The following is a 12285-nucleotide window of genomic DNA, read 5'->3' as shown; positions in this document are numbered from 1 at the left end:
CCAGCCATGTGTACCATCAGCAGGGGCAGCCAATGGGTGATGCTCAGCTGCTCCTGCCTGCACATGGATTTCTGCAGCTTCTTGTCTATCTCTTAGGGATACTGCACATGCTCCAGAAGCACTGCGTGGTACAGTCCTGGCAGCAGCAGAACAGGCTGGGGAACAGCTCTGCGGCATGATGGGGCATAGGACACTGCTAACTATTTTGGGCCAAAATGGAAAAAGGGGCCGGGGAAAGAGGGCACCAGTCACAGTAAGCACTCATGGTTCTAATACATCAATCTTTTGGTCCTGTCATGAGTGCAGGGGCCTGGACTAGATGACCTCTCAAGGTCCCTTCCAGTCCTATAATTCAATCTTTTATAGTTTGGTAAAAGCCACTTCATTTTATATGAAAAACGTCTGGCATTTTTTCCATCTGTCCCCTGTTGGTCAATCAGAATGCTGGATGTATAGCCCTCTCTTTTGCTAACAGTTCAACCAGGGAGAGGGAACAGGGCTTTCGCCCTCCCCAACTGGCAATAAGGGGAGAGGGGTGGGAGCCCACTATACCTATCAAGAAAGCTATAGTGTCCCAACTCAAGGGAACTTCTAAAACCAAAAAGCCTTGAAAGCTGTCCCCTATTTTAATTTTTCTGCATTTGCTGAAGCCATTACTGTATCTGTAGAGCTTTAGTTACCCCCAAAGCTTGCAGATCCTCAGTAGGGAGGAGAGAAAGAAACCCAGAATCAGGAGTCAAGATGCACATGGAAGTCAGTTACTGTACACGAGCCTCCTATAGGAGCAGCAATTTAGTGCATCCTAGCCCATGCTCTACCATGCCATATAACACAAGTGTGAAAATAAATGTTTAAGGGACACTGACATTCTTAAATCTTTAGTGTACCTTATGTCTTTAGACTCTCACCAGTATTACATTTAGTCATATTTATCAGCAATTTGTCTGGCATATAGAGAGAGGAGGAAGCTAAGTAAAAAGTGATGCTTGCCAGCTCTGTGTATCCTCCACCACCGGTGTGCTAGAAGAAATCCTTACCCTCGAGTGAACATTTGGAAATTTAGTGATATTATTCTTCTTTAGGGCTAAACAGAAAAAAAAAACACAAAATGATGGTTAAATAAAAAATGGGATGGAAAAAGAAGAGCAACTCAACTTAGTGTTCAAAAATCCCAGGCATGTTAGCCAAGAGAGCAAGAAGAGGGAAGGAGGCCAAGGCTACAAGAGGAGGTTAGAAACAGGAAGGAAAGGAAAGATGGCCATCCTAGTCTCTCGCTAACAAAATTCCAAGCTGCTTTGAAGATTGGCTCCAGGAAGACAATACAGCAATTAACTTGAAAGAGAAAATAACTATTGAGCTGATTATAGTTTGCAATCTTATTAAGAAGCTCTCATAAAAATACATTGCAAAAGTAAGAAATGAAACGCTGTTGTCTTTGTTTAAGAACCAATAACAAAGACAACAGTGTTAGCAGATACATGCTGTGTTAAACACACCCTTTATACAGTTTACACCACAAGATGTAAATATATCCAGTTACATGCCAATATTTATCAGTAATAGCTGTGATTGCTATAGAATTTTGAGAACAAAATTAAGTTTCTCCATTTCCTTCCCCCGTACCCATACTTAGATGGTCTCTTCATCCAATCCTCTGAAGTTGGCACTGACCAAACAGGAATCCAGCATAAAATGCTCCAATGAATTCTAAGACTTCATTTAATACAGCTTTGCCATGACTAGACCCAGAAGTCCAAGTCTGCAACCAGTGTTCACAATGGCCATGACACTACAGAGTGTGTCCCCAGTTTCCCCCTCATCAGAGGGGGAATCATTCTGGATTTTTTTTTCAGCTTTACTGATAGCCAATCCATGTAGCCACCCTCTGTGATCTGTTTCTCTTTGTTCAATAGGCATTTCCAATCATGTTTAAGTTGGCATGGAACTGAAAAATAAATTAAATGTGGATGTGACAGAATGAGAAAGGATTTTGTACATTTTATTCCTTATACATGCAGACAAACATGCAAGTGCTGGTTAAAATGGCTGAAAAAAATTAGTGAGTGCTCCCCAGATCATGTATATAATCACAAGTAACTATTGCAAGCCAGGAAGCAAAGCCCATGAAAGTCCAGCTCAGCTCATGCACACTGCAATTCCGCTTCCCAACAGAGCAGTCTAGTTTACTGCATGCATACTACATAAGCCACTTCACATAGAAGGGGATTTCTAGAACCCAGAAGAGATGCCATAGAAAAACCAGGTGAACTGTCACATTTATAATTGCATTTGACCCACTAACCCTTCTGTAAACTCTAGAATCTGATTTGCAACAAAACTGCTTTTCTATACGTAGCATTCTGTGACTTCCATCACTTGCTGTTCTATGACATTTGTCATGTAGCTCAGTGGTGGCTTTGAAATGTGAGGATAGCCAAAAGTGTCATGCACAAGGTTGATGGGATATAATAAAAGACAACTGAAATACAAGAACGTGCAATGACGTGATGACAAAATACAACTCCAAGTAGACACCAGACATTCCTATCCATTTAACATTCACGTGGCCCTGTCTGAGATCCATACAAATGGAGAAATGTCAAAAACCTACAGCAACCTTTTAAGAGCATCAGGTGTGAAAGAGTAATAGTTTAGTAATGGAATTCCTCAGTGAGAACAGGTTCGCAGAAAAACCGAGAGCCACGCTTGGCAGTTCGAGCGGTAAAGGGCACTGTCTTCAACACTGCATGGAAAATAACAGCCAAACATGACAAACAACACAGTAAGAAGCAAAGATCTGTTGCATTAGTACATTGTTAGTGCTTTGTTAAGGACATCCTGGGATGGTTTTACATGTTCTGATCAGTTATTTAATCACAATAGGATACACTAAGCTGGGTTTCTTTGGGGACAAAAATTCCAAATAGGCTCCAAATAACCACTTTAAATTTCACAGTTTTCACTGGTGATAAAAATCTAATCCAGAAAGGAGTGTGCCATCACTGGTGGTGGCTACAGATTATTAAGGTTCATAGATTTGGGTCAACTAAAGCTTTTCTCTGGGTCTAAAGTGACACCATCAATTTAAAAATAACATGTCTGATAATTGTTTATCCACTTTTGCTATAAGCACTTTGATATCCCTTTGCATATGGTTATCTTCACAGTCTCTCACATGGTCAGTTTCTCCCTTTGAGTAGGTTTAAAACTCTATTTTAGAATGGGAAAATGTGATTTGTAAAATTACAAACACTGGCAGTGGGACCTTGGGGCGGTGTAGAATGTGTGACAGCTTTTAACTCATTATTGAAAATGACTAGCTATTACATTGACTGTGTCCTTTCAATAAAGGCCTAAAACGTAATGTTGGTGTACACTGTCTTGAAAGCTGTAGTGAAGAAGTTCCAACCCAGCACTCAACTAGGACAGAAATGCCTTCAGCTTCCTTTTATGCCCTAAGTGGCAACATTGTTTCTTTCTCCCTCGGGAAAACCTTGTGAAAAAGACAGTAATGCAAAATATGATCAAGGAAATCTAGCCCAAAGATTTTTTTTTCTTAAGCGTTGGTACGAGTGAAATGGATGACCATTGGGGGGGAGGGATAGCTCAGTGGTTTGAGCATTGGCCTGCTAAACCCAGGATTGTAAATTCAATCCTTGAGGGGGCCACTTAGGGATCTGGGGCAAAAATCTGTCTGAGGATTGGTCCTGCTTTAAGCAGGGGGTTGGACTAGATGACCTCCTGAGGTCCCTTCCAACCCTGAGATTCTATGAAAATCATTTTGCCCCTTCCCCTACAGGGATGCAGAATATGCATCAAAATAAAAATAAACTACCAGAACATCTATGTAAATTGAAAGGACACTAAACAAAAACAGATGTTAAAAAGCAACTTTGCTATAACAGGAATCTTTTGCTCAGTGTCCTGATCACCTCTGGCTATTATTATAAATTACACCCAGCCACTATTGTATTCAAGTCTAATTTGTGGCAAGTGCAAAGTACTAGTCTACCCTAATTGGAAAGCAGTAAAACCATGACAAGTCAGGGTTATAAATCATTCAGGTATGACCAAATGATTTGTTCTGAACTGTGTATTAACATGGGGTAATTACTGTTAGTACTTTTTAATGAAACTGCAAGCTCTTAAATAATGTTAAACATCAGTCATTCTGTTTGTGGAAACATTTGCAAGGAAAGGTTTGTATGGCATGCAGAGACTGCAGTACTGTCTGCCAGGGTACTGAACTTTCTATTGCTTAGCATAAGGACTAAGTTTGTCATGACAACATGCTGAAAGAAAAACTTGTGAAATAAGCAAAGGGTATCAGACTGATACCTCTGTATATGGAAAATGTGCAGAAAATGGGCACATTAAAGTTGGTTAGGGGGTCTGGTTTGTTATACACCAGTGGCAAGGATTTGTATACTTCAGTCACAGCGCTGGAAACAACTTTCTAAACTATATTTGAACCATACCTGTTAAGAGGTTTGTAGAACTCTACAATAGTTCAGGTGATATTTATATACAGCCACAATTTGATGATGTCTGTGAACCAGCCACTGAGGCTTGTGAACAAAGCTCCTTTACCTGTTATAATGTCTTCAATTGCACCATCTTTCCCCTCATACACATGTCTGTTATCCTTGACTTGTCGTCGGCGTAGCTCTGCAATTAGCTCTTGCTGCTGTCTCTTTGTTTTATGGGAAGGAGACTGAAAGGAAACGGGAGTAAAGATCAGTAAGGAGTAGCCCCCAACAGGGCATTGCTGCATTCCTCTTTTCCTTTTCTCAAATGTGCAAGACACCAAATACCATCTTATTCAATTTCAAATATTAATATTTGGGTCTCATTCCAATTTTATAGATAGGGAAACCAAGGCAGAGAGGTTAGGTGACTTTTCTAAACCCACAAAGGAAGTCAAAACTGGTGAGTGTTTTTTCTAGCAGCCAAATCTGTCCATTCCCCTTGCTTAATTTCACTCTCCACCTCTTCTACCATTTATTTAATCCTGTAAAGCATTAGAGGATTGAGAGACTGTGCCATTTCCTCCAGCATCAGAAAGGGAAAACATGACTGGAGATAAGGGTACTGGAGCGCTGGAAGGGAAAGAAATGCAAACAGAAGCAACCAGTTACAAAATGGCCACTTTAGGGCTGTAGCTGTTTCCATTTGCTAAATTTAAGGGGCCAGTCCCAGAAAGGCATGCTGGGAAAAAGGTTTCTATAAAATGGCATCCTTAGGCTGGGCCTGCTACTATATTATAGGGGTAATTTCTCTGACAGGGCATCCCTTGGGTGGGGCCTACCACCAGGATATTATAGGGATAGTTTCTCTGTAGGCATGTTACATGTTAGTTTGTAAATATAAGAGTTAACAAAAATGCTGTGTACAGAATATAGACAAAGCCCTAGGAAAATGCATTATAAAGCTAAGGCACAAAGCTGCTGTTGGTAGGGGCATGGAGTAGATGCTTTATTCCAACCTAATTTCTCAGAGCCTATTACTGAAATGAAGGGCTGATGAGAAGACGGGAAAAGAGGAAAAATTGTATCAGGGCCAGGAGCTTGGAGGGGTGTTCCTAAACCGTCCGTAACATCTGGGTAAATAAAGTGGGATGGGTGAGGGTGGGAACTCGGTGAACATGGTGTGCCAGAGCCCCAAATTTCTCTCGTCGGGCCTGCCGAGATGTGCACACTGGGTAAATTCAGAATTATGCTCTTCTACTGGAGTTTTTCCTGTTATAAGATTGGCTGGTAAAGATAAAAAACACTGCCTATTTTTAAACCCTTTTTGTAAAACCAAAATTCACCACATATAAAGAGTGTTAGAATTATGAAATTCTTATCTTGAGCTGAGAATTATGAAATGGCACCAGGAGGGGTTTTACCTGTATGTCCTCTCAAACATCACTAGAGGGCAGAAAGGGTTGTTCCTTACCTTAGAGACAAAATATTCAAGTAATATTGTCCCAAAGTCCTCTGTTTCATACCTTTTGGTCCTGTTGCTCCATCAATGCTTCTTGCTCCAGAAGTTTTTCCATGAGTGCCTGTTCCTGCTTCTTTCTCAACTCATTCTCCTCTTCTGCTTGCTGTTTAGCATAAAGACCAAGAAACCACATTAGAGCTGCAAACAACGACAAATGAAGGGACTCTGAGATTTATTTATTTATTTATTTATTTAACAAGAGAATCGTCTCTTACTGCAAAAATGAGTTTGTGACTATAACTGTTTCCACTGAAGACCAGAGGGGGCACTTTCAGGGCACTGCATAGATATTCAGCTGCATGATTCACACTAATGTTAAGGCAGTGGAGCTAGATTCCCACACAAAGACTGACCAGCGAGCCTAGGGCTGTTCAATCTTATTGCTATGGTGGTTTGTCCTGGTTTCTGTAAAATCCTGAGACAATTACTTGCCCTGCCCTTTGCTGGTTTACTTTACGTCCCATAGCAAGGCTGTGCAGTGCTCTTTCACAGGTCATTCTGGGGTCTGTAGTCTCAGGAGGTTACACCTTTGAATTGAAGGGAGCTGTGAGCTGGATTGTAGAAAGCTACGGACCACATTTAGCAGCATTGCCATATTCAGAAGTGGAATAAGAAGCAAAATGAATGTCTGCTTACCTTGTAGGCTTTCACAAATCGGACAAAGACTGGGAAAAAGACGGATGGGGGGGTTGTCTTGGGATTCTCCCCAAAATATTTCACAGCATCATCAAAGGCATCCTGTAAGAAGCACATTTTTCACTCAACTTCGCATCTTAAAAATGAGCTATTGTCCAGAATGTCGTAAAGGGATGTATTCTCAGCCTCCCTTTTTGTTTGTGAAATCTGTACCTGCAAGATTTGCATCTGCATTTGTGTACCCACAAAATGAACTGTGGGTGTAAATGTGAGAGATCTTTGCACCTCGCACTACATGCTGTGTGCGCGCACACATTAAGTTGGGCAAAAGTGCTCAGCTTTGCAGCTGTAATTCATTTGTAGGCAGAAAATTTCAGAGTCAAATGTGCCTGCAAAAAGGAGGCTGCCCTTCTGAAAGTTTAACTCATGGTGGTCGGAAAGGTTTGTCAGAGGAGAAATAGCAAAATGTTACCAAAGTGTTTAGAGAAGAGTGACAAGATTGAGTAGGAGGATGGACTTCAGGGTGCAAATATGCATAGCTTGGCTAGATGACTACAGAGAGGAAAGTATGTGATAACCTCAATATTATGTCATCACTTCAGTGAGCACTGGTAAAGACGGCAGAGGAACTCAAGTAACCCTGAATCTCCTCAGCCATGCCACAGTTTGCTGAAGGTTATATCCTCTTGAACCGTCAGGAATTCCTGCATTTCCAGATTCTTCTTGCTTGGTCTCTACATCACCTTGGCAGGGACTGGGATTAAAAAGAATACCTGGGCTATTTTTGCATCATCCTGCAGTTTCTTTAGTTTTCCTTCATTGTTATGAATAAATTCCTTCAGCATTGTATTGTGGTCGTGCATGGTGTATTCTCGCTTTGTCAGGTCCAGGCCTCGCTGGAGCTCCTTGACATCCAACAGGACATTTTCAAGGGACACTAAGAAATAAACAAAAATGCTGAAGTATTTTTGTAGAGAGAGTGACACAAACACTCTACTATAGGCTTAAATCCAAACATTCTTAACTCCTTAATGAGAAGTGTTTCATAAATCCAGGCACAGGATCTCAGAGTTGGTAACTTGGTAAATATTAAGCCACAGATTACCCTGTATAATTAGAAATTGCTCATCAGTATTTTGACTTGTTTTAGCTTGGGATAAAAATTCATAAATGTTTGGTGCATTTCCATGGTAGCACCGAAAATAACTGACTGTTAAGTCATTCTTGTACAGGGGTTAGTTTCATCCATACAAGCATGCAGCATATACAGAGCACCCACTAATGCACAGAACATAGCACTTAGTTTTCTCCTCCCTGTGTTTAAAATGGATTCCTAAAATCTACTAAAGGCTAACGCGTTGTAGTTTAAATATCAGAATCCAGCTGCAAGCACAAGAAATTGAGAAAATCAGTTTACTTACTTAAGATTGTGTTTAACCCCTAAAATGATGACAATCTCCAAAATTCACATTGCACTTGTGTGCGTATTAATAGTGTTTAAGTAAGACAACCTCATGTTGACCAGTAATATGGGTGTATGTTCTTTTAAAAAAACAAAACCCAACACTTGGACATTATTGCAAAGGGAACGGTAATTTAAACTGTTCATTTGGGATTACAGTTGTGTAATTGATGCTAAACAGCTTCTTCAACAAACATAGGCTCTTTTTCTACTTATGTAATATCCACAAGCAGATCACAATCAGTGTCCTGAAATGTATTTGTTGTTCACATTTTCTTAAACTCTTATACTGATCTTGAAAAATTCTCTGCAAGTATTCAGTATTCACACTGATAGGTTACATTGCATCTGTTTGCTGGCTGGATGTCACACCAGCACTTCTGGGAAGAGTGCAAAGTTTGGCGTCTGTGAATACTCACTCTCACAGCTCTGAAACTCACTTTCTGTGACCGTGTGGACCAGTAAAACTTGGTCATTTGCATATTCATAGAAGAGAAGAGAAAAGGTTTACAAGCATGGGGAAAATGTGAATATTTGTAGAATATATGACACTAGTCGCCCACTCTGTGATGCAGTGTGGGGATGCCACTTCCATAATCCGCATTCAAATGAAAGAAGAGGATGCACGTGAACTACTGCCCACAACAAAAGACCTTAGGAATATTTAACAATTAAGTGTGGCATCTATATCAAAAGTATCTTGAATGCACAAGTAGTCTTAGAGCCATAAACTGGGAAAGTGTAATTTGCACAGCGGTTGCTTTAAAAGTTATCATACAAAGAGCCTTGTGTACAGATCTGGTGCTGGTCTCATGCTTTTCCTTTGCTTTCATACATCTGCAAGTATAGTCAGATCAAATCCTTTACAACTGACATCCAATGGCATTATTGAGTCCTTGATAGCTAGCTCCATTGACTGATTCCTTGGTATCCTCCTATGAGGGCAGACCTCAGGGACTCAGACATCAGACGCCATTGTGGAAAGCTAACGAGCACATGTGCTTGTAATATTAATGTTGATCTGTAGTCTTTTAACTCTGTATTGTTTTAACAGTGCAAATTCTAATCCAAACAATTGATGCTTTGCTAAGTGAGTAGCTGCTGTTGTTTCTTAGATGACTCGTTTTAAAGTATTAAGATTGTAAGCTCTGTGGGGTAAGGCCTATTTTTTTGTTCATACGGTGCCTAGCACAATGGCGTCTTAGTCCATGACTGGGGCACCTCTAGGTGTTATCACAATATAAATAAGAATAAAGTATAAAAACGTCAAATATAATAGTTCTGTGACATGAATGTATCCTCCACATTCATATTTATCCAACCTTTATCTGGAACCCTAAATTTGATGTCATCCCCCAAAAAGTGGCTTCATCACAGGCCTAGCTGCCCTACAAATTAAACTTCCGATCTTTCTCTTGAACAGCTCATGGGGATAGGAGGATTAAAATACATCAGAACCTGGTTCACATACTAACAAGGGCAACACTGGTCACAGTACCTGCAGCAGCTTTCTCCACATAATGAAGTTCATTGTAAAAGAGGGATACTTGGTGATACTTCTCTTTCACAACATTGGATATATAGTGCAACAGCGTTTGTTTTCTGTCCGTTGACTTTGTGTCTAACAGCTGCAAGCAAAAGGCAAGGAAACTGTTGGATTAAGGTGTGGTAAAGGCCAGGCTATAAATTATCTGTTGACTGAACTGATACTTTATTAAATGGGGAAGCACAAAAAAAAATAATTAAGGAATGCAGAGAAAGCAGAAATTAGAGGCATGTCTTTTGAGACTAACATGGGAGAAAGCCCTCAGCTAAGTAGGTTCCCAAATCAAATTGTTCTTACTATACCATATAGTCATATTTTAAAATAGAGTTGGCATCCACTATGCATCTACTCATTGGCTATTGCCCACCTGTTCACTCTGAGCTGTCTTCCTCCCGTTGTTTTAAAAGCTGGGTGGGACTTGCCACACATTAGTTCTCGTGAAAGATGAGAGAGGGGTAGTACTAGCTCAAGCCAGGCAGAGTGCAGGCTGATGCTGTGAGAGCTTTCCCCATACAGCTCTGCTAATGCACATCCAACCTGACCTGCTATATTGTCTGTTGTCTTGGGCAGTGACTGATAATTGTCCCAAACTCTGAGCTGGAGTTGTGATGGATTAGCAGCCAGTCTCATGTCACATATGACTGAAGACATTTAAACCTCTATCTCCATTATGGCACTACAGCACCTGAACCCCTTCTATTTTTATTTCACTCATCTATCCCATCACCACCCTTCTTCCACCACGCCAGAAACCATCTAAGCACAGGTCCTTCAATTAGTTAATTAATTACTTGTCTCTCTCACCAACAGAAGTTGGTCCAATAAAAGATATTAGCTCCCCCATCTTGTCTCTGAACTGAATGGCATGCACGGTCCATTGCAAGGCTGTCATTAACATTTTTTATGAACCGGGTGGAGGTGAAGAACTGAGTAGCAGGCACCCTCCCCACCAAAGCTAGCTCCCAGCCAAGATGTCGTTCTTCTACTCACCAGATCTAAACTCTGTAGTTTAAACCCATAAACTGCTCCTCTTTTACTGCTGTTCATATAGTTACCAAGAGCCAAGATTATCTGCCAGAGTGAGAGAAAGAGGTAACAGTCAATACATATACTTTGAACGGTGAGTTTTTAACATAAGAAGGTAGGTATATTCCAGTATGCATGCAGGAATAGCATTGATTATCTCATTAAAGTACACGTGTATAAATAAAATTGTACTTACCTCCAGTATTTTCTTGAGCTTTTGGGATGACTTTATTGAGACAGATGCTGCTATTACTGCATGGAGTTGCTAAACGCAAATAACGAGAAGAGGTGTCGTTAACACATGTAAAACCTTAGATGCAAGGTAAAAGTCAGCACTCAAATTCTACTCTTGGATCTGCATGATGGGGATCTTGACATGAATATTCTCCTTCCCCTCTGTGTACGGATTTCAAGTTGTTCACTTGCTTTGCAGGCTTAATGTAGAGTAAAAGAAAATGCAAGCATGGTTCTACAGTGCCATGCTCTTCATGACAATGAAAGATGTCACCAGTATAGATAGCATGAACATCATTAATTCGTCTTCCGTTTCAGCTAATGATTCAAACAATATGATTTCTATATTAAAACCACTTTTAAATACTTAAAAGTGTAAAATAAGTGTAAAATAAAAAGAAGCATTGTGAACATTTTGGGACACAGACTGTCATCTAAGCTGTGTCTGTAAAATCTGAGCCTGTATTTGCATACAGAGATGTGGAGTTTGCAGACACAAATGCACAAATTTTGCAGGCATATCTTAGATGATAATCTTTAAAAATTAGCAATGTAACCTATTAAATGCTATAGTCAATCTCTTCTGTGCTATGAATGGAAATGCTATGAATCATTTCTAGTGGGTTACTTAAAAAGTTTTGATGTCATCAATTTGGGAGGGTGGGGCACTGGCCCTATCTGAGGACACTGGGCACCACTGCAATAACAATATTAAATGATAGTCATAGCTAGAACATTGTTTGGCTAGATTTGGTTTTATTTCTTTCTCCTTTCCTCTCAAGAGCTGCAATGATTCATCATGATATTCAAATCTTCCATCTATCTTTAACATATCTCTGCTGAATCTGCATAGGGTTTATGACACCGCACAACTCCATGGTACTTGGCTTCACAGAGCGAGACTCCTGAAAATCATTGTAGATGTACTGTTTAGAGCCCATGAGCAAGGCCTAAACCAGGGGTTCTCAAACTGGGGGTTGGGACCCCTCAGGGGGTCGCGAGGTTACTACATGGGGGGTCGTGAGCTGTCAGCCCCCACCCCAGACCTCGCTTTGCATCCAGCATTTATAGTGGTGTTAAATATATTAAAAAGTGTTTTTAATGTATAAGGTGGGGTTGCACTCAGAGGCTTGCTATGTAAAAGGGGTCACCAGTACAAAAGTTTGAGAATCACTGGCCTAAACTCAACTGTGGTTACTACAGTCAAATTCCTAAACCTATGATAGATATAGAACTGATTGAAAAACATGAAACATTTTTTGTGAACATTTTGATTGAGATTTTTTTCCTCTTTTCTCTTTGAAAGTATTTTCCAAGGAAAATTTTCTGATCAGCTATACCTAGATGGCAAAGTAAAACAGAAAGAAGGTTTGGTCTGTCTAAGTATCTTAAA

General features: G+C 40.3%; 1 protein-coding gene across 1 annotated transcript in view; it reads right to left on the bottom strand.

Annotated features, from left to right (window-relative positions):
• Positions 1–12285, bottom strand: part of FMNL2 (formin like 2) — a 278340-nt gene that overhangs the window by 3076 nt on the left and 262979 nt on the right. The window contains exons 19-25 of the mRNA XM_026647487.2: positions 10855–10923; positions 10623–10703; positions 9585–9714; positions 7398–7561; positions 6625–6726; positions 5993–6091; positions 4591–4714 (exon numbers count right to left, since the gene is read on the bottom strand). Coding sequence (XP_026503272.1) covers positions 4591–4714; positions 5993–6091; positions 6625–6726; positions 7398–7561; positions 9585–9714; positions 10623–10703; positions 10855–10923 — 769 coding nt within the window. The remainder of the gene's footprint in view (positions 1–4590; positions 4715–5992; positions 6092–6624; positions 6727–7397; positions 7562–9584; positions 9715–10622; positions 10704–10854; positions 10924–12285) is intronic.

This window comes from Terrapene carolina, unplaced genomic scaffold (assembly GCF_002925995.2).
Source record: "Terrapene carolina triunguis isolate 2854851 unplaced genomic scaffold, T_m_triunguis-2.0 Scaffold62, whole genome shotgun sequence".
NCBI lineage: Eukaryota > Metazoa > Chordata > Testudines > Emydidae > Terrapene > Terrapene triunguis.
The sequence above is the reverse complement of the archived record's forward strand: the minus strand, read 5'-3'. Positions and strand labels throughout refer to the sequence as shown.